The 21,690-nt window shown below is 36.8% G+C and overlaps 2 protein-coding genes across 3 annotated transcripts in view; one reads left to right on the top strand and one right to left on the bottom strand.

Annotated features, from left to right (window-relative positions):
- CUL4B (cullin 4B) overlaps positions 1-21,690 on the top strand; it is an 89,307-nt gene that overhangs the window by 6,310 nt on the left and 61,307 nt on the right. The gene's annotated exons all lie outside the window — the stretch shown is intronic.
- Positions 8,124-20,563, bottom strand: MCTS1 (MCTS1 re-initiation and release factor). 2 transcript variants are annotated; one of them, XM_080910014.1, is made up of 6 exons: positions 20,254-20,563; positions 18,958-19,110; positions 18,365-18,462; positions 14,879-15,012; positions 9,690-9,757; positions 8,124-8,316 (listed from the first exon to the last, which is right to left on the bottom strand). In XM_080910014.1, the coding sequence occupies exons 1-6, from the start codon at positions 20,262-20,264 to the stop codon at positions 8,235-8,237; spliced, it is 546 nt and encodes a 181-aa protein (XP_080766140.1). In that variant the 5' UTR covers positions 20,265-20,563; the 3' UTR covers positions 8,124-8,234. The 2 variants fall into 2 exon arrangements, with proteins under 2 accessions (XP_080766140.1, XP_080766139.1); XM_080910013.1 differs by lacking the exon at positions 20,254-20,563 and adding an exon at positions 19,628-19,728.

Here is a 21,690-nt window from a genome sequence, read left to right as displayed (position 1 = left end):
ATCCACCAGTTTAAACAACGACCCACAATTGAGAAACCTCATTCAGCCACAACTAAGATGTAAATGTCTTCTAAAAATTGAATTTGTATTTATTTTTCTGCTTAAAAATACACTGTAACCTAGCTTTAGCAAACCCCAGGCCATTTCCTTACATGAGCGGAATCCTCAAAATGTCTAATGTAAAACATGCCTACAATAAAAAGTAAATTATACTCCTGGCTTCCTCTTTTTGATGTGGAAAAATGGTTATTTTGTATCAAATCTGGCTTATGACAGAGTTTTCTGGAGTGCATTTAAATAAATCCATCAGGTTTTCTCAAAGCAGAACATATCTACATAAGAAAAATTGTAAACAGCAGAATCTAGTGATGTGCTATCATTCATTTCTGCTTCCTCATTAAGAGTTTTTTGGGTGCAAAATTCAGTGCATTCAATGTATGCATGTGTGATTGTGTGCAAGTGAGAGCAGGTGCCTTTGGAGACCAGAAGAGGATATCCAGTCCCCTGTTCCAGGAAACTGTAGGCCACTGGATGTGTGTACTGGGAACGAAGGTCCTGGTTCTCTAAAAGAACAGTACATGCTCTTAAACTCTAAGCCAGTCTCTCCAACCACTTTGGGGAATTGTAATGGTTTTATCACATTTATTTTGTGTGAGTGTATGCACAGGTACTTGCCACAGTACATGCAGGGAGGTCAGATAACTTGAAAGAGTTGGTTCTCTCCTCCCACCATATGAGGTCCTGGGATCATGCTCTGGTCTTCAGGCTTAGCAGCAAGCACCTTTACCAGCTTAACAACCATCTGCTCACCAGCCCTGTTTGTTTGTAAACTGTTGCTTCATTTTTAAACACAGGCTTTCTTTAGATGACATCAAACTCAAGAGTTTGTCCTGCCCCAAACTCCCAAGTGTTAAAATTAGAGACAGGTGCCACCGTGCCTGACCTTTTAAAAGGATTTTTTGTTAAGAGTCTAAAATAATGGGAATGTATCATTGTACCTTGCTCACATTCACCCTCCTGGTATAATTCATTATGACTCCTGTTCTTTCCATCTTCCCTCAAATACCCCCTGACAGGAGAAAAATGTGTGATATTTTGGTCATACTCCAACCTATTCTGTTGTCTACCACCTTATAGCAGAAGCCACAGCAACTTGTAGCTCCTACAGGGATACAAGTCTCTATCAAGATCAATACATGTGGAAGATCATCCCAGGCAAGCTTTGGTTAGGCAACCACCTGACAGATGGCAGGGTCCACTAGGTTCCACAGTTAGCACTTGCTACTGTGAAAGGAAAAAGTCAATGCATCAGAAATATCAATTTTTGAACTCATTGAGGCACAAAAAGTATACAGAGGGTTTTTCTTTTTGTTAGTGCAGGATGAATTTAACTTTTTGAACAAGTTAAAGCTGAGAAACAATTCTAAGTTACACCCTTAAAACACATAGCCCACTCTAAAGCAACACCTTAAAACCACAAACAGTATTGCTTCATCTTGCAGTAGAAACGTCAGGTTTAATATAATCAATACATCCCAAATGGCAGAAGCCAAAAGAACAAACAAACAAAAAATTCCTTCTTAAAATATAGTAGCTCTAGGACTGGAGAGATGGCTCAGCTGTTAAGAGCACTGACTGCTCTTCCAGAGGTCCTGAGTTCAATTCCCAGCGACCACATGGTGGCTCACAACTATCTGTAATGGTATCTGATGCCCTCTTCTAGTGTGTCTGAAGACAGCGACAGTGTAGTTGTATATAATAAATAAATCTTTAGAAAAAAGAGTTGAGAGACAGGAACCCTCCTAGAGAATAGGCAGTCAGTAGTTTAGCCAGGCATAAAATTGTCCATGCTCCTAAAAATAACCCCCAGTAAGCTCATTGGTTCACCAAGTTAGACATGCATGAAATTTTTTCTTTGGTGTGTAGTCAGTACCCTGTATGAGGTTAATAGGTATTTGTTCATTTTCCTAGAAAGTCACAAAATTAGAATATGGTAGTCCTTTTGTCTTAAAAATCCTGATTTTGAGAGATGCTGTTTCTTTAATTTGATGTAATATTCATGTCTTTGGAATTTTTTATATCATTGGCAAAATTTCTGACAGAAAGAGCAGGACTTAAAGTTTTAGGGTTTGCTTTCATTCTTGGATCGGGCAGAAGAGGTGTCAGTGGTCAAGACTACTGACTGCTCTTGCAAAGGACCCAGGTTCAGTTCCCAGTACTCACATGATGGCTCACAACCTCTTGCCACTCCAGTTCCAAAGAAACAGGTCCTGGTCTCTGCAGGTACTAGGCTCACAGTGCATGGACGTGCAGGCAGGCAAAACACTCACACATGTAAAATACATAATTTTTTTAAATGATTGGATCTGATAAGACACATGTAGGTACCCAAAATACTAAATACATGAATACTGTCAAAACAGGAGTTGGGTACTACCCGAGGAAGAGGGGACAAGTAGACTGGCCAACTGGTACTGATCATTTTTCTTCCTACATTTCTCTAAATACATGGGAGGAAGCTTAAAGAAATTTTCATGAACCCATTGCTGTCCATATATTAAACATGAGTAGCACATATACAGTTTAAAATTTTTAGTAACCACATTAAAGAGCAAAAAGACATAGGGAAAGTTACTTTTCAGTACTTCTTTATTTCACCCAATATATCTAAAGTACTGACATTTCACCATGTAATCCACAAGAAAATTACAGTTCACATTCTCTAAAGCACAGTGTGTGTTAGACAGTTATAATGCATAACAATTCATTTACCATTTGCACCAAAAACATTAATTAGACATCTCAACTTTTCCCCATATATAAATGAGCCCAAACTATGCATTAACTTTAGTCATCATTAATATTTTCTCCCAGCTATCTTCAAAGCAGTTGTTAGGCCTGCCCTTGCAGGTTGCACACTTCTCTAATTATCATGCTTTAAAGAGAGATCTTCCACTCTCTGGAGGAGAGGCAGCCTCCAAAGTGATGGACTTCCTTCCAAATAACTAGCTATTCCCTTGGATCTTTTTTAAGTACCCAGCAAAAGCCTCTTAGATGCCATAACCTCTAAACTACCATAAATTTACCAGTGCCATAAATCACCTGGTTTCAAGGTGACTGAGAAATAGGAATAGCTCAACTCTCAGAACTGAGCTCAGTTTCAAAGGATTCTCCTGGAACATCCATTGGAAAAGAGCATCCCTTCAGCAGCATAAATGACTGAATCTGAAACAAAGTGCCTACCATGAGTGAGGAGGCCCTGGTTGAGACCCTAGGTTTGATCTTCAATACCAGAGAAAAGTTTTCTAGTTTAAGGGCTCAAGGACTATTAATGTACATTGCCCAACAAGCATACAGTTGGATCATAAAATCACCTTACTAGTTTGCAAGTTTCCAGGTCTCTGGGCATCAGCATAAGGCAACCTCAATCTTGGGAGGCAAAGAGGAAATACCCACTTTAAATACAGAAAATAGTAAGAAAAATGAGCTATCAGATCTTAGAAGACATCACAGTAGATTTCATTTGATCAACAAGGAAACTGAATTTGTGTTTAAGGCTTGCTAAAATGGCACTTTCTCCAAACAACACCTTAGTTCCAACCAATATTGCTGAAAAGTGAGTCTTTTGCTTACATGCTTGTATAAGCCAGAAGATATTTATTATACTACAAGAAATTAGTGATAATTATAATTATCACTGACAAGCTGTATGATTAAAGATTAAAATAGGAAAAGGTACAGCTTTGTATCTTGTAAATCTAGATGTTTTTCCTATGGTAGAATTTCAAGAATACTTAAGTGAACTTGAAGAGAGTAAATAATTTATTATGCCCTATCATTTATTGTTTCCCATTCACCCTGACTGGAATTAAACTATTTGAAAAGCTTGGCATGGTAGTACACACAGGTAATCCAGGTATGCAAGGGGCTAAGGCAGGAGGATCAAAAGTTTGGGGCAGCTTGCACATAGCAAAACCTTTTGTAAGGGGGAAAAAGGGAATCCTGAAAATGTTTAGATTGGTTGATTGATTTTTCTTTGTTTTTGCCTAAAGAAAAAACAGTGTAATGCGTGTTGATATTAAGATAGGTGCAAAGGGTTAGAGACATGGCTTAATGGTTGAAAGCAAGTGTTGCTCTTGTAAAGAGCCAGAGTTTGTTCTTGGAACCCACATGGTGACTCACAAAGATCTTATCTCCAGTTGCAGGGAATCCGATGCCTTCTGACCTGTCTGGGCACCAAGCACATAGGTGGTGCATACATATGCAGACAAAACACGAATACATATAAGATTTTTAAAAAATAAGTCTGCTAAACAGCATGAGCCATTGAACTAGTCTTCCATATAAAACCAATGCCTAGACTTCTATTTTTAATTAACTACTTCTGATAGTTAACACATCTTTTCTTCTAATCAAGTTTTTAAAATCTATTTGAGGCATCAGGTTTCATTACTACTTATATTTGCTGCATTTCACACAGTAACTGACAAAAGAATCTAACTACAATTGAACATTAGTAGGGAGGCATGTCATTCTAACTAGAATTTTAAGGGAAAATTATTTTTACTACTTTGTCTTTTATTTCTCAGAGTGTTCAAGGATAGAGTTTAGTGTTCTTCAGTTGTAACTCTAAAGCAAATATGTTACTACCCTCCCTGTGACTTTTTTGTTTCAGGGTTTTATTGTTGGAAATGGCATCTATGCAGTCCAGGTTGGTCTAGAACTCACATCCACCAGGGATTAATGAACTATTCATAATAAACAATATCAGAAGAAATTCCGGGGGTTTCTTCCTTAATCCATTCTATGATAAGCTTTACTCACTAAAAGGTTAGCTTTATAGACAATGTAGAATAAACTGGTTTCCAATCCACATCTGCCTCCTCCTGAGTACCTGGATTGTAGGCAACTATACAGGTGCAACCATACCTAGCTTCATTTTTTCTTTTGCTTTTGTTTTGTTTTTTCAGACAGGTCTCATTAAGTGGCAGGACTAGCTTTGAATCAGTGGCAGTCCTACTTAGGTCTCCCAAGTTCTGGGACTTCAGGCATGTACCACTACAATCAATATCCTAATTCTAATGTTGAATTTAAAATTGACCCTCAGTTTTGTTCACTCACCTCTGATCTAGTGTCATTGTCGTCCTTTACTAGGAATTAATTGGTTTTAATACTGTACTAAACAACTGATGTCCTGGTTGGTAAATCTCACTTTTCTTGCCATAAAAAGTTTACTAAAAATAGATGGAAAGCATAAAACATAAAAAATTCCTGACTAGCCTGGAATTCACTATGTAGATGAGAATGTCCTCAGAAGTGCTAGGAGCCACCATGACTAACATAAATTTGCAGAATTCTGATGACTAAAATTGGAAAAGTATTATAATTAATACTGACTTTATAATTTGGTCTTGGGTCAATCACCACTGCCTATTTTTCTTCAAGAAAATTTCTATACCCACCAACACTGGAAGCCCTTCAATTGCGAGAGCTTTTTGTGTATTTCCTCCTTTGTGCCATTCTATATAGTACAAATACCTATTGATCTCAACTGACCTAAGCTGAGTAAAAGCCAGAGACATGAGAATAGCTGGAATGTAAATTAAGTTCGACACAGATTTCATTCTGAAACTTAAAACTAGTGTCACATTGCTTGAAAGATAACAGGCTCTCCCTTTTACCTCAGGAATGTGAGTAGTTTCCTTCAACTAAGTTGCACTAACATGGCTCATCTTTCTGGTAGCTTAGCATCTCTCAGATAGGTTCCATACATGGCCTAATGCTTAAAAGCTGTAAAGGCCCACATAAGTACAGTGGCACCCCTGATTAAAACTGGTGAGAGGCAGACAGCATACAGGTATAGATAATGTTGTTGAATATTTTTAAAGTGTTTTCTACACCCACTGTTAACAGTGGTTAGGTACAAGGATAAATTATTCTAGGCACTAGGCAACATAAAGTTTTAACTTCTCCAATCTGTGTTCCTGTGTGCCATAATCTTCATTGTTAGCACCACCCAGTTTTGGTCAACTTACATTACTTTAGCAGCAAAAACAAAAGTTTAAAGTTTGGCACAACTGGCACATATATCATTTTTAATAGGCATCAAAATGAGTACTTCTATCTTAAAATTAGAGACATGAGAATTTGAAATCATAAGTCAGCATAAATGAAGACTATTTTTGAGATAGGATCTCACTATGCAGAGTTGACTGGCCTCAAACTCACCGATCCTCCTGCCTGAGTGCTGGGATAAAAGGAATGTACCACCGAACCCAGCAAAACTGCTTTCTTTTTTTAAGAAACCTCCCTTGCAAAATGATTTCTTTTTTTAATATTATTTATTTATTGTATATGAGTACACTGTAGCTGTCTTCAGACACACCAGAAGAAGGCATCAGATCTCATTACAGATGGGTGTGAGCCACCCTATGTTTACTGGGATTTGAACTCAGGACCTCTGGAAAAGCAGTCAGTGCTCTTAACCACTGAGCCATCTCTAGCCAGAAAAATGATTTCTAAACTTATGAGAATATTTACACTTTTATCTACCAGGAGTAACTATGAACATCCAGCAATATAAAATACAATTGTCACAAGAAAAGGAAAATATTAGCCATAGAACTTCAAAAAGGATGGAGGAAGTAAAATATCAGAACATCTCTACAGGCTAGGAAAGACAATATTCTAATTCAGGAAGAAGCAGGACAAATTCTCCAAGCCTCGCTCCAGCCCAGATGAAATATTATTATCCCAAGTTATCAACCATTCATATTTACCAAGAAATATCTTGTTTATTAAACATTTACTCTATGTAGGCCAGTTATACAAATTAATATATTTATATTGTAACTGGAAAATCTCAAAGTCTTACAAGGTCCATCAGTCCCACTGATTGATAGTTTGCCAATATGAGCATCAGATCATCTGTGTCTCTCTGTGTGTTTGTGTGTGTGTGTGTGTGTCTCCCTCTTCCCTATCTACCCTCACCATTCTCTCCAACTTCTAACTGTAACACAGGTTACCATAATCTTGTAAATGTCTGTATCCATCTGAAAATAAAATCACATGTCAAGATTGGTAAACAACCAAAAGAGATGGCTAAGACACTAGCCTAGCAGGGTCACTGGGAAGAAAGGTTAACTCCAAAAGAGATTACTATTCTTTATAAAGATGGCCTGTGGCCCTCAGGATAGGAGACATACATTTTGAAAGGAATATAGTAGAACCCAAATCTCAAAGTTTAAATATCTTATGGTATGATTTGACTTGAAAGTAGGTATTGTAAATGAACATTAATCTGATAAAACCTGGTTTTTTACAGGATTATATACTGTATATTGCTGTATGCAAGGGGCAGTGATTCAATGGAAAAAAGATAGAATGTATCAACTTCATAAGACAAAACTACATGTCTTAAACGATTTAAAAGATAAAGGAAATGAATTTATAAATTAAGATATGAATATCAACCAAGTATGATTTAAGGATCTTATCTGATCCCTAACTCAAGAAAACTAACAGTTTAAAAAACTTGAAAAGAGACAACTGAAGAAATCTGACAAGTTTGCACAGTTGATCATATTAGAAAACAACCTTTTAAGCATTTTCAGTGTATTATAACTGTATTTTTAAAGGCTTTTTTTCTTAAAGATGCATATTTAAGTAGTTACAGGTAAAATAGTAGGCTAACCTTTGCTTCATAGTAACTGGGGAATGGGGATGAAAGCTGAGGCAAGGTAAAAGAGTGCTCATAGAGCGGAGCAGGGTGATGAAGGAAGGACAGTCTAGTATACTTTACCCAGATTTTACACTAGGTTTGGAACATTCCATAGTGAGATTTAAGACCGCAAACACACATTCACACACACAGAGGGAATACTTCTGGGTGCTCTGAATATTGGAATAAAATTCTAAATCTAGCTTCTGGACCCATAACTAGACAATTTAAAGTGGCAAACATGTTTACTAAGCCATTTTCTATCATTAGCCTAAATAAGATATTGAGTTGTCTGTTGAGTTACTTACCAGATACCTTTTAATGGCCAACTTTGCTACCCAACTGTAATTTGTGTTTAAGAAAAGTTAAATAATTTCTGAAACTAACAGAATTTTAGCATTCGCAGAATTTTATTCAGCATAAGCATAGAGGCATTGTCTTCATGCTGTCACACAGACACAGACATCGATACAGCACAGTATCTATAGTTAGCCCAAGCACATTCCTTTAAGGCTCATTTATATGTCTTCATATGCCACAGACCATCATTGAGATAATGGATATTTTCAATGCCAATTCCTTTGTTGACTTTCTCACTGTAGAAGAAGAAAGCACAGAAATATGCTTTATGAATTTTATAGCCAACTAAAAAGGGTATCAGACCAACTAAACATCCAAACCCCACAAACTGCCACAGAGTCTGTAGTTTAATGTAGGCAATAATATAATGACAATCAATATCCTACATGTTGCTCAATGATTATTAGTTGGCTATTTGTTTTTTGTGATAATACAGAATCAAACCCAGGGCCTCACACATGCTGTGCAGCACTTTAACACTAAGCCACATAACCACCTCTGCAATTCATATTTACAGCAATTCTAAAGCTGGGTGTGCAGCACACACCTGTAATCCCGACATCAAAGGCTGATCAAGAATTCAAGGTCAACCTGGGCTACAAGAGACCCTATCTCAAAAACCCAAAAATTAACCACACAGTGATAGCTAATTCTTCTAATCCTAGGACTTGGGAAGCAGAAGCAGGCAGATCTCTGTGAGTTCAGGACCAGCCTGCTCTACTGAGCTAGCTCCATTACAGCCAAAGCTACACAAAGAAACCTGTCTTGAAAACCCAAAACAAACCAAATTAAATGAAAACACAAAATTTAGCAGTCTAGCAAAGAAACAGAATGATACCAACAGGATAGGCAAATATCAACATAGTAAACCTCAAAACAAAGTAAAACTTAGGTTATATATGTTGAAAACATGCTACATTTCTTCTATCACCAGATAAGAATGTAAAATAGGGGGCTGGGAGATGGCTCAGTGGTTAAGAGCATTGACTGTTGCTCTTCTAGAGGTCCTGAATTCCCAGCAACCACATGGTTGCTCACAACCATCTGTAATTGGATTAGATGCCCCTTTCTGGTGTGTCTGAATATAGCTACAGTGTACTCATATTACAAATAAATAAATCTTAAAAAAAAAAAGAACGTAAAATAGCATACAGTCCTGAACTATCTCATTATTTGGTTTTGAAAGAGTCTTCATTTTGTGGTCTCAGGTAATAGCCTCAAATTCAACAATCTCCCTACCTCCACCTCCAAAGTGCTAGGATTATAGTTATGTGCTACTATACCAATTATATGTGTGTTTTAAAAACTAGCAGTAAAGTACACACCCTTTTATTACCAATTTAAATCTAGATACTAAAGAGAAAATCCTAAAGTGCTACATACATAGGTATAAAATACTTGTTTTAGCATGTTTCCTTTCAAAATGCTTAAGAATATAACCCTGGAGACAAAAGGCTTTCTAAGTGCTAGGAAAAAAAAATAAATAATGAACTACTCAACTTAGGTATTTGTAAGATGTGGTATGAATGACACCAAACTCCACCTGTAACAGATGCTTCTTGAACTACCCACTCATATGTCAGTTAAAGGAGCCTAAAGTGAAACTTACATGTCCTCTGCAGACATCTTCATGACACCCACACATAAAGCATGTTGTTTTCCTTCTGCCATGATTGCCTGAAAACAAGCTAAGAAAACTATTTCTCAATTTGGGGAAGGAAAATGTGAGAAACAATGATCCTTTTGCCATTTGTACCAATCTTTTATCCTCTCCTAGTCCACTGACTCCTAGGAGCAGGAACCTACTGTTTGTGGGTACAATGTAAATATCCAATAAGTCCTAAACAAATCAGACCCTTTAATTTAAAGCTAAATATCAGTACTGCACCTTCATATGTATCAAACCAGGAATCAGGCGAAAAGAAGATAAAACTTACTGTGCAAAATACTAAAATCTGTGAAATATGTAGCAACTGCTTAGTAATTTCCACCACCAAATAGCGGCTTTATAATAAATAATACATAAGGTAATAATTATATTCCCAGCTCGGCAAGGAACAAGCTAATAGTCGCCACACTCAGAAAGTTGGAGAAGAAAAACCATAAATTTCAGGAAAGCCTACATAGCTAGTTTAAGGCCAGCTCTATGTTATATAGCAAGATATTGTCTGAAAAAATACATTTCTACTCTGTTTTGAAGAGCCCCTCATAACACTTTCAACCTTTATACAAATAAAACAATGAACATCATTTAAAGCTTCTAAGTTTCATGCTATAATGTTTGTTTTATAAGTTGACATATACATACAATCTCTCTATAATTTTTATCATTCCTCTAAATCTGTTATTTCAAATAAGTAAAACTGCATCTCTAAAGGAGGATAGGGGTGATGGTAAAGTTACTACTAGGAAGATCTTCCTGTAAAGGAAAACTCCAGAATGAAAAACATACCACTGTTTAAGTCTATAAACAAAAGATAACCTTGTCCTCACAAAATACCTTTCTCTTATGGCTTTCCAGTGGTCCATTCAGTGTAGCAAAAATATTTGAGCTGTTAGTATGTGACTAGCATCTCTGTCAATACAACATGTGTCTAACATACACAACTTATTCTATCCCTAAGCTATAAATACCCCAAAAGGAGGCATTTTGAGCACCAGGTGCCGAATATACCTTCTTTTTTTTTTTTTTTTTTTTTTTTTGGTAGTGTCACACTATATACCATTCACAAAGATCCTTCTGAGTGCTGGGACTAAAAGCATGTATGTACCACCATATCCTGATATTTTTGTTGTTGACTATATAACTCAGGCTGGCTTCAAACTAACGGCAATGTTCCTGTCTCACTTTCAACTGCTGGGATTACAGGTGTAAAATACACCACATCCAGTTAAGACATACCTTTAAACACATTCCAAAATACTAGTTTTTTAACCCCCCAAGTGATTTCCTTCTTCCTACCAATTACTATTCCTTTTCTCAACCTGAGGCAAATGACTGCTGTCTATGACAAAGCAGAAGATGAATTCCTGTCTAAATTGACAAAAACCTATTTAATAGATAATATACTTGAAATATTGCTGCAAATAGAAATGACACAGAATCAATCACTTAGTCCTTCCCATGGTATAAATAGTCTTTAAACTGTATAGAGCAGAGGTGCAGTGTACACCTCTGTAATAGCAGTACCTGGGTGGCTGGGTAAGGATTGGAAACTAAAAACCAGTCTGGTTCCTGAAAGGGGATGGAGGGGCAGACCTGGTGGCTTGCACTTGTAATCCAGCAGTTAGGAAGTAGAGGCAAGAAAATTAAATGGGTTCCATAGCCAAATGTGGTGGTGTACACCTTTATTTCCAGAACATAGGAGACAGAAGCAAGATCTCCAAGTTTGAGGCCAGCCTGGTCTACATAGCAACTTCTATGCCAGACAGGGGTATAGTGTGAAACCCTATCTCAGAAGAATAAAAAAATCTAACAAAACAAGTGGTACTACATATGAAAACTACTTAGATTTGAAGCTGACTGTTTGTTACTAGTTCTAGTTTGTTCTTGAGATAAAGCCTCATGTACTGGCCTTGAACTCATGGCACTTGTCCTAGCTCAGCTTCCCGGGTGGTGAGAATACAGGTGTATGCCACTACTTACAGCTCCTTGTGCCTTTCTTTGAAAGACTGAATAAGATATACTGTTTTTCACTCATGTAGTTATTTCTTATGTAGGTTTCACTTGTTCCTTATTATTTGAATCCACATTACAGTGTCTCTAATTGCATTTATTTGATATATTACGTTCATTGTTAATATCTGCTGCCTTTTTTTCCTACTGAGACCTGTAATGCAAACTAAGATAGTCTAGCTTAGTCAAGCTGGGAGCCATATAGCCCTTCCAAATAAGATATATTTAAAAATGCATGCTTAGCCTTTAATCCCAGCAGTTGTGAGATAGAGGCAGGAGGATACCCGTGAGGTAAGCCTGGTTCCTATGTTCCTGGTTCTAGGACAATCAGAACTATGTAAAAGAGGCCCTGATTTAAAACAAAACAAAAATTCCTAGCCAGGCCTAGTAGCCCATGTGTGATCCAATATTTGAGAGTTGATAATAAGTATATCACCATTAATTCAAGACTCTTTCTCAAAAAATGTTTATTCAAATATATTTTTAAAGAAAGCATTTTTTAAGATTTATTTTATTTATAAGAGTACACTGTAGCTATCTTCAGACACACCAGAAGAGGGCATCAGATCCCATGACAGATGGTTGTGAGCCACCATGTGGTTGCTGGGAATTGAACTCAGGACCTCTAGAAGAACAGCTGAGCCATCTCTCTGGCCCTATTCAAATATTTTTAAGTTGGATATATTAAAAATCTTAAAACATTTTCAAAATATGCATTTGTCTATGCATGCATGTGTGTGTAAGTATGTTTGGGAATCAGGAGTGGTGTTGCTCACATGGAATCCCAGCACTTGGGAAGTTAAACTAGGAGGATCACCATGAGTTCAAAGCTAACTTGTTCTGTATATCAAAACTACCTTCAAAAAAAAAATACATTTCCCTTAGAGAAAATATTCTCAAGTCCAAACCACCACCAAAAAGTGAATTTTTAGACTGAGTATAATAATGCATGCTGCCCAGCACTGGGAGGTTGAGACAGGAAGATTCACAGCCACCTTGGGCTACCTAGTAAGTTCCAGACTAACCCAGGCTACACAGCACAAGATACACCTCCACCCACCTATGTTTCTCTCTCTCAAGCACACACAATTTTAAAAACTCCTTTTTTTAAAGATAGTTTCTCTGTGTAGCCCTGGGTGTCCTGGAACTCTCAGAGATCCACCTGCCTCTCACTCCTGAGTGCTAAAATTAAAGGCATGGACCACCACCATTTAAAAGTGAAATTTTTAAATAAATGTTGAGAAGTTCTGGTATTTCTTCTAATACAGAGTTGCTTGAGATATAAGCATCCATACCTGCTGCCTCAATTCAGTTCCCTCTTGAACGTTTTTACTCCACTGTATCTGGATAATCAAACTAAACAATAAAGTGACAAGTTCATTTGCAAAAGAGGGTCCACTCATATCACTTACAACCTATTCATAATCAAGTTTCAGACTGCTTCCTGAGTCTAATAATAGGGTATAAACAGGCTTCAATGACATGGGAAGTCCTTTATAACTTTTCAATTAGCTTCTATAATTAATTCGTGTAAAATGAAACACAATTTATCATTAATAAATTTAAAGGGAGGGCAAGATAGTTCAGAAGGTAGAAGTGCTTTAAGACACAGGGCTGAGTTCTATCCTGAGAAACTAGAGTAGAGAGAATTGACTCCTAAAAGTTATCCTTTTAGGTACACACGTATATGGGCACGGGTATGCGTGCAAATATTACTTTTTTTAAAGAAATAAAGATGAACTCAGGCATGATGATAATACATGCCAGTAATCCAATGACCCATGAATCAGGAGTTCAAGACTAGTGCTAGCTCTATCGTAAATTCAAGGCCAGTTTAAGATATATAAGACTGTCAAAGGGAGGGAGGAAGGCAGGCAGGCAAGAGGGGAACTGGGAATAGTAGTACACCCTGTAATCCCAGAACTCAAAAAGCAGAGTCAAAATTGTAGAGAAGACAAGGATAGGATAGCCTGGGCTACACAGTAAAATCTAAGCCAGCCAGGCTTATATAGTGAGATATATATTTTTAAAAAAGAAGAAGAAAAAAAGAAAAGATAGATGGGTATTATGGCACATACCTTTAAACCCAGTACTCAGGAGGCACAGACAGGCATACCTTTCAGAGTCTGAGGCTAGCCAAGGCTATACATAGTGAGACCCTGTCTCAAAAAAAAAAAAAAAAAAAAAAAAGAAAGAAAGAAAGAAAAAAAAAAGAAAAAAGAGAAAAAATTACCAAAACACCAACAAAACCAGAATATAAATGATACTTAGAAGAAGTGAATAAGATTACAATACATTGTATTTATGTGTGAAAAAATATAAAAGATTTTAGACAAGGCCTTGCAGGAGTGGTACATGCCTTTAATCCCAGCACTCAAGAGGCAGAGGTAGGCAGATCTCTGAATTTGAGGCCAGCCTAGTCTACAGAGTGAGTTCCAGGACAGCCAGAGTTACACAGAGAAACCCTGTCTTGAAAAACAAAAGCTAAAAACAAACAAACACAAAACAGAGCCAGATATGGTGGCACATGCTTATAATTACAGAACTTGGAAGGTAGAGGCAAGGAAGCATCCTTGGCCACCCTGGTTTACATGAGACACTTTCTCAAAACAAAAAAGAAAAATGTTGCTTGTTTCCAAATTTCTTTTACATCTTTTCATGGCAAAGAAGGGGTATGTCCTAGAAAAGATAGTCCAGCATGATGATACACACCTATAATTTAAACACTTAGGAAGCAGAGGTAGGACAATTAACCTAAGACCAATTTAGGATAAGTGGTGAGTTTTAAACCAGCCTGGACCACATACTGAGTTTGAGGCCATCTAAGGCTATATAATAAGATTGTAAATAAAATGGGAAGGGGGGGGGGAAATCAGTTGGTTTACTTGAGTTTATCTCTTATTTCTCTTTGGCCAAAATTAAAAGTTCCCTTCAACAGGCACATGATGGATCTCAGGAATTGGGAGACTAGGACATCAGAATCACAAGTTCAAGACTAGCTTGTCTCTGAAAAAAAAAATATAAATTAAAAGCACATGTAATATTCTCTTGGATGATAGATCTTTCAGTAATGACAAGAACACGGTGAACGGTTTTCAGCAGTTAAACCCTGGGAAGGATACAACAACAGTATCTACTGCAGCAGGATAAAGCTTAGCTCCAGGAGAAGTTAAGCCAGGACACATGATATTTGCTCCACTGAGTACAAATTTGATGGCTCCTTTATCAACCTGTTGGTGTGGCAAGATAAAAGGATCTATAAGAGAAGAAATAAATTATGTAAATTTTTGTGACTGAAGACTCAAAGATAAAGACAAAGAACATAAGTATTTTCCAAAATTATAGTACTCTGATAGTTGCAAAATGAAAGCCAAACCACTCTTCTCTACTGACAAAGTTGATAAATATTTTCAAGAAAAGAGTGTAGCAATAAGCATCCTCATGGATTGCTACAAGGCTTTAGGATGACTGAGCAACAGACATTGAAAGCCTTGAAAAGAGATCCACTCTTTGACTCAGTAACTTCTATGAGTCTGTCCTAAAGAAAATGGATGGATATGCAATACATTGGATTGAAAGGTATTTGTTCCAGCAGTAACATGGAAAACAGAAATAAACTGAGACCACAATGTGCAACAAATCAGATAAGATATAAACAATTTAAGGTATGTCAGTAAGAGTAATGTAACTATAATAAACCATGCTTTTAGAGAATACTTAATGGCTGTAAAATGTTCACGATATCACATTTGAATGAAAAAAGCAGAAATAAAATACTTTCAAAAAGGGCTGGAGGAATGGCTCAGTGATTAAGAGCACCGACTGTTCTTCAAGAGGTCCTGAGTTCAATTCCCAGCAACCACATGGTGACTCACAACTATCCGTGATGTGATCTTGGGGCCCTCTTCTGCTGTACAGGCATATAAGCAGGCAGAACACTGTATACATAAAAAATAAGTCTTTAAAAAATTCTCTAAAAAAGATCAGTGGTCATTAGAAGAAGCAGGTGTGACCATGTAAACCAATGGGTATATTTAAAGGAGTAAACTATTCTTTATGATATTGAATGGCAGACACCTGAAATTTTGCATCTGGCAACACCTATAGAATTATAGAGGCTGGAGAGATGGCTCAGTGGTTAAGAGCACTGACTGCTCTCCCAGAGGTCCTGAGTTCAATTCCCAGCAACCACATGGTGGCTCCCAACCATCTGTAATGGGATCTGATGTCCTCTTCTGGAGTGTCTGAAAACAGTGACAGTGTGCTTATATGTAATAAATAAACCTTTAAAAAAGAATTATATAAAAAGAACTTTTATGATGGATGACGTTATAGTGGTTCACTAACTGTAAATGCATATTAACTTATCAGTGCAAAATCTTAATAGAAAACTAAGTAGCAGAGAGCCCAATTTTAAAAGACCATAAAGGTGGTGCTTAGCAGTATAGTGATACATACCTAGCATGCATGGGGTCCTAAATTCAATCTCCAGCACAAAATAAAACAAACTAGAAAACATTCGTATATGACATAGGAAGTAAAGTGGAAGAGTATACCAACACACTAAATATACTTAACTTTGATTATAGGAATTCATGTGCTCATTAGTTTCTTATTCCTGTGATCTCTCAGATTTATGTGCATATATCCTTTTTGTAATCTTAAAAAAAAGTATCTCTCTGTGTGTACCAAGAACTTATAAATTAATGATTAAAGAATATCTAGGGCTGGAGAGATGGCTCAGAGGTTAAGAGCACTGACTGTTCTTCCAGAGTTTCTGAGTTAAATTCCCAGCAACCATATGGTGGCTGACAACCATCTGTAGTGCCCTCTTCTGGTGTGCCTGAAAACAGCTACAGTTTACTCACATATACAAAATACATAAATCATTTTTTAAAAAGGAATCTCTAAAGGCTTTCACGGGGTGACTAGATTTTTGTTTGCTTGTTTTTTTTTTTTCTGAAATTTATTTACATATGTATTTTACCAGTGTTTTATGTATGTATCCAGAATTGGATTCCATGGAACTAAAATCAGACAGTTGTGAGTCACCATCTAGATGGTGGGAATTGAACTCTGGAAGAGGAGACAGTACTCTTAATTGATAAACCACTGATCCATCCCCTAGGAGTTTTTAAGGTTTTCAAGGTCCCTAAAATAATGACAATAGCCAGATATAGTAATACAACTTTATAATCCCACACTTGGGAGATGGTATCAGAATAATCAGAAACAGGAAACCAGCCTTGGCTACCTAGTGTCTGTCTCAAGGAATAATAACAAACAAACAAAAACCTCAAACAACAACCAAACCAAAAAAAATTCTCATATTTCAGGATTTCTTTTATATATATTTAAAGATGTACTTAATTATTATGTATACAGTGTTCGGCCTACATGTATGCCTGAAGGCGATAAGAGGGCACCATTATAGATGGTTGTGAGCCATCATGTGGTTGCTGGGAATTGAACTTGGAACCTCTGGAAGAGCAGCCTGTACTTTTAACCTCTAAGACATCACTCCAGCCTCCAAGATTTAATTTCTATCGGGTTTTAATCTGAAAAAAAAATCAATGCTTAATTGAATAATTATACTTAGTTTTATATATAGTAAAATATTTCACTTGCTTAAAAATTTGCCTAACAGTTTTGCTACTCCAGACCTCTATAACACAAGGAAACTTAAAAATGTATCTCCTTGTGATTGAATGTCTTTGTTTTTTTTACAAGGAGATAAATTCATTCAATCACCAGTACTCACTATCAAGCGAGCCTATAAGTAGTGACCTTTTCTTCTGCCTCTTGGCAACAATACCAAACTGAAAAGGAAATATTTGTTTCCATTTGAAAAGTTCTTACTCGAATTATATCTTCCTTCAATTTTTTGTAATATACTCAAACTAACAATTTGTAAATGTATATATGAAATAAACATTATTTAGTTTCAAGACAACTACCCATGTACTCAATTAGTAATAAATAGGATTGCATATTTACCCAATGCAGAGATAATTCCAGAACTTGAGTAACAAACGTAAATGAAAACGTTCAAGACCCTTTTTAGTGTATGTGAATGTTTACATTTACATACTGGTCTATCCTTGCAACTACAATAAGGACAGGGGATTATGTCTGTCTTTGCTTACAATTGGGCTTGTTAGTAAGTAGCCACTGCTCACCACATAGAAAGTTCACTAAATAATTACTCAATTAGTATTTCTGGAGTCTGATTGTTTGGGGGAAATGGATGACCCTGTAGCACAAATTGGCCTCAAAATTGTATCAATATCTTGTCTCAGTTTCATAAGCTCTCTGATTACATCTGTGAGCCACCACTCTAGACTCTTATTGAATGGATGAACTAATGAATGCTTCCCTCTGTCTGTGTGTGTGTGTGTGTCTATGTGTGTAGGGTTTTTTTCTAATTCATAAGAGAATTTGTATTTTCAGACTTACCACAAGATGACCAACAACCACTTTACCTTTATATTCCTTTTTACTTGGCACTGATAATATATAAATTATCAGAAGTCACTTTCCAGTCCTATAATTTTCAACTCCTTTTGTATATTTTACATTCCAAAATGTGTATTTCTACCAAGACTTACATTTATGAAGTAATCTTAAGGTTGGATAAAAAGGCCCTTCTCTTTGTCTAAAAAACAGTAATTCTCCATTTACTGTAAGAATTTCTATGTGTTCATGGCTGTAAGACAAATGTCACAGAGAACCAAGTTAGATACTTTCTTTCAAAAATTAATTTAAGTCAAACATCCAATAAAAACTAACATGAAATATACACATACAAAAATATATTAAGCTTATTTTCCAGTAAATATTCTGACCAAAAAAAAAAAAAAAAAAATACCTGTCTAGTACAGAAAAAAGAGGAAATATGACCTGCTACAGCCAATTTCATTCTATATTTTAGTACTGTAATTCCACTGTCAAGTTTAAAATAAATCTCAAGAGCAAACTGAAATAAATTCACTTATAAATAAAAACATGTCTTTGATAAAACAGTACACAAATAGACATTTTCATATATGTAGATAAGATTTGAAAATAGAAATACAACTTTTAGAGTTAATTCTGTTTATTCTCATCATTGGTCTATTGATAATAATTCCACTTAGAATGAAAATCTAACCTTTGATATTCAGCTACTCTAATCTTTACATGGAGAAAAACGAGGACTTACCATCGGACAATTTTCACAGGATCTTTCTTAGGCATGATTTGATTAAGCCATGGTTCAATACCTGGAAATTGCTCTAGCAACTGATTTTTAATACCCTTAATAACGGAGGTTTTCAACTGGATGCAGTTGGACACATTTTCTTTTTCATCAAATCTGGCAAATAATTTTTTTCGAGAAAAAACAAAGGGCATTCATTGCTAAGCATAAGAATCAGAAAAATCTAAAAGTAAAGTTCTAATTAATCATCTATTCCCAAGCAAGTACTCATGCATAAAACAATTATGAAATAAATTGTTTTTAAGATGCCAATTTCCATTTATCTTATATTACACAAAACCAACGTTTTAAAGATAGTATTAGAATAAGCTGACATACATACTGCAGTTAATGGGGGCAGAGCAATTGTTATGCTAGAATCTATTATCAGCTAATGAAAAATTCCTTTTACTGAATATTTTTGCTCAAAGGAAAAAATACTCCCATTCATAATAAAAATCTATTTTTAGTCCAAAAAAACCTTACACATTAAAATACAAAAGATTAACTGAAGCATAACAAAAGAATGAACCCCAGGAGGCTATGTAGTCTGTTGATTTTTTTTAAAAGAAATAGTGGGATAATTTTAAGATCCCTGACCAGATTTGCTCAAATTTTCATGCACAAAACCCACCTTCCTTTGCCCATGTTCCCCCTTTTTCCTTTTTCGTCTATCAAATCTGGAAGATAAACCCACTGGATAGGTTTCCAAGGAATTTGGTCTTCCTTACTCTGACTAGCACACAGGGCTACCACGTTGTTCTCAAGACAAGGTTAATCTAGCAGCTAAGCAATAGGCTTGACAGGGCAGCCACTTGCTTCCTGTCACCCAGACTCCTTCGCTGCCATGACCCAGGAAGTCAAGCCTTCCCTTTTTCAGTTCATAACTAATAAACATATGGCAGAGAGTGCAGGGTTCTCTTCTCCGCTAAGGAGGATGTGCCCCTAAATCACAGTGCAAGGATGTGATTGGTAGAAACCTAGGAATGGAGATAGCACTGCAGGCGGGGGCAGAAGAGGGCTAAGGAGAAAGAAAATGGGAGCGGGAGAGCCAAACCCCGATTAAAGATTAAGGATGGAAAGCGTAAATAAGTGTTCCAAGTCCGGAGTGAGAGCATAGTACTATATTTACAAAACCTTAGGAAGTCAGGATGGCAGGGGCGGGGGAGAGAGAAAGAAGACCTTTGATCTCTCCCTCTTCCCCACCCCCACCCCCACCGCTTATGTGAGCAGCCGATGCAGGCCACAGCGTGTCCTTACTTCTTGAACATGATCCAAGGTGAAAGGGGCGACGATAGGGAAGGGCCCGGAATGGGAAGGAAATTGAATTAGGAAGGGTCCGGCACAAGGAAGGCCGGCACTGACAGTCGGAGCTGCTGTCGTTAATCCGGAAGGCGAAAACACTATCCGCTTTACGGCGCTCGGTGAAAGCTGACTACTTCCGCTCCTCTCAACTCCACGTTTACGCTTTTGTCCGCTCCTTTTCAGTAACAGCTTATTCTCCATTGGGGGTAGACGAAAGGGCGGGACTTCAGAAGGAAGAAGTGATCAAGCAATTCTTTCTGGTTGATGGAAGAGAAGAATAGAGGAGGGAGGGACTCAATTAAAGCTGGTTGTGGCAGTCAGTTACGGGTTCCTCAAAGGGTCAAGATTCTTTGGTCTTTGTTGTCACCTACTACTAAATAGTTTGTAAGGATAATAGGTTTTGCTTCCTATCTGAAGCAACTGAGTGAATTGATGCTTATCAAGTAGCTTAAACCTAGGCTAGCCACATAGCTTCATGTTAAAGTAATGTCAAAGTTGTCAGGTTTAGCAAATAAAATTACAGATACCTAGTTAAAATTGAATTTCAATTAAAGTGAATACCTTTTCGTTCAAGTATACTTCATCTATGTTTTGAGCTTGGTTATGCTAAGAACTACTTGTTTTTCTGATTTTAATTGAACAACCTACTTTTTTTTAAACTGGTAGCATAATCATTGGACATCGAAGTGCCCTCATAGAATTATTAAATAAGTCATCTGGTTGCTGTCTCCTGCTTCACTCTGAGAGTTAAAAACAACTACAAATCAAGAGTGTAACAGGGCATGGTGACACAAGCCTTTAATACCAGCACAGGGAAGGGAGTTTGGGGGGGGGGGGGGGAGATGGCGCAGGACAGGCTGGTCTCTGAGTTCAAAGCCAGCCTGGTCTACAGAACAAGTTCCAGGATAGCTAGAACTACATAAAGACCCTGTCTTGAAAAAGAAACAAAACAAATACAATTAACACAAACAAAAATTAAAATTCCTCCCAGGCATGATAACTCATGCCTTAATTACAGCACTTGAAGGGTTAAAGAAGGCTTGAGACCCTATCTCAAAAAGAAAACAAAGGGAAAAAGTAAAATAAGGTAATTTCCTTAAAGAATGAAAAGAGCACTGGTTTACTAATAGTAGTCACAACTTAAATGAAAAGATAAATACATTTTGGTTGTGTGGGAGGGGGTTGCTGTTTGTTTTGTTTCTTTGAGACTGAGTTTCACTATATATCCTAGCTGGCCTGGAACTTTTTATGTTGATCAGGCTGGCCTCGAATTCAGATACACACCTACTTCTGCCTCGATATTACTGGTATTAAAGGTGGGTACCACACATTCAGCTTTGGATACTTTTCCCTAAATTTATTTATTTATTTTATGTGAGTACACTGTAGCTG

This window comes from Micromys minutus (genome assembly GCF_963924665.1).
Source record: "Micromys minutus genome assembly, chromosome: X".
In the NCBI taxonomy this organism is placed as follows: domain Eukaryota; kingdom Metazoa; phylum Chordata; class Mammalia; order Rodentia; family Muridae; genus Micromys; species Micromys minutus.
The sequence above is the reverse complement of the archived record's forward strand: the minus strand, read 5'-3'. Positions and strand labels throughout refer to the sequence as shown.

Coding starts and splice junctions, on each gene's coding strand:
- MCTS1 (XM_080910013.1), bottom strand. Junction 18,463..18,957: donor CCTGTGAAAATTGTCCGATG/GTAAGTCCTCGT, acceptor TTTGTCTTACAG/CCATGAACACATAGAAATTC. Junction 9,758..14,878: donor CTGCAGTAGATACTGTTGTT/GTATCCTTCCCA, acceptor GCTTGTTTTCAG/GCAATCATGGCAGAAGGAAA.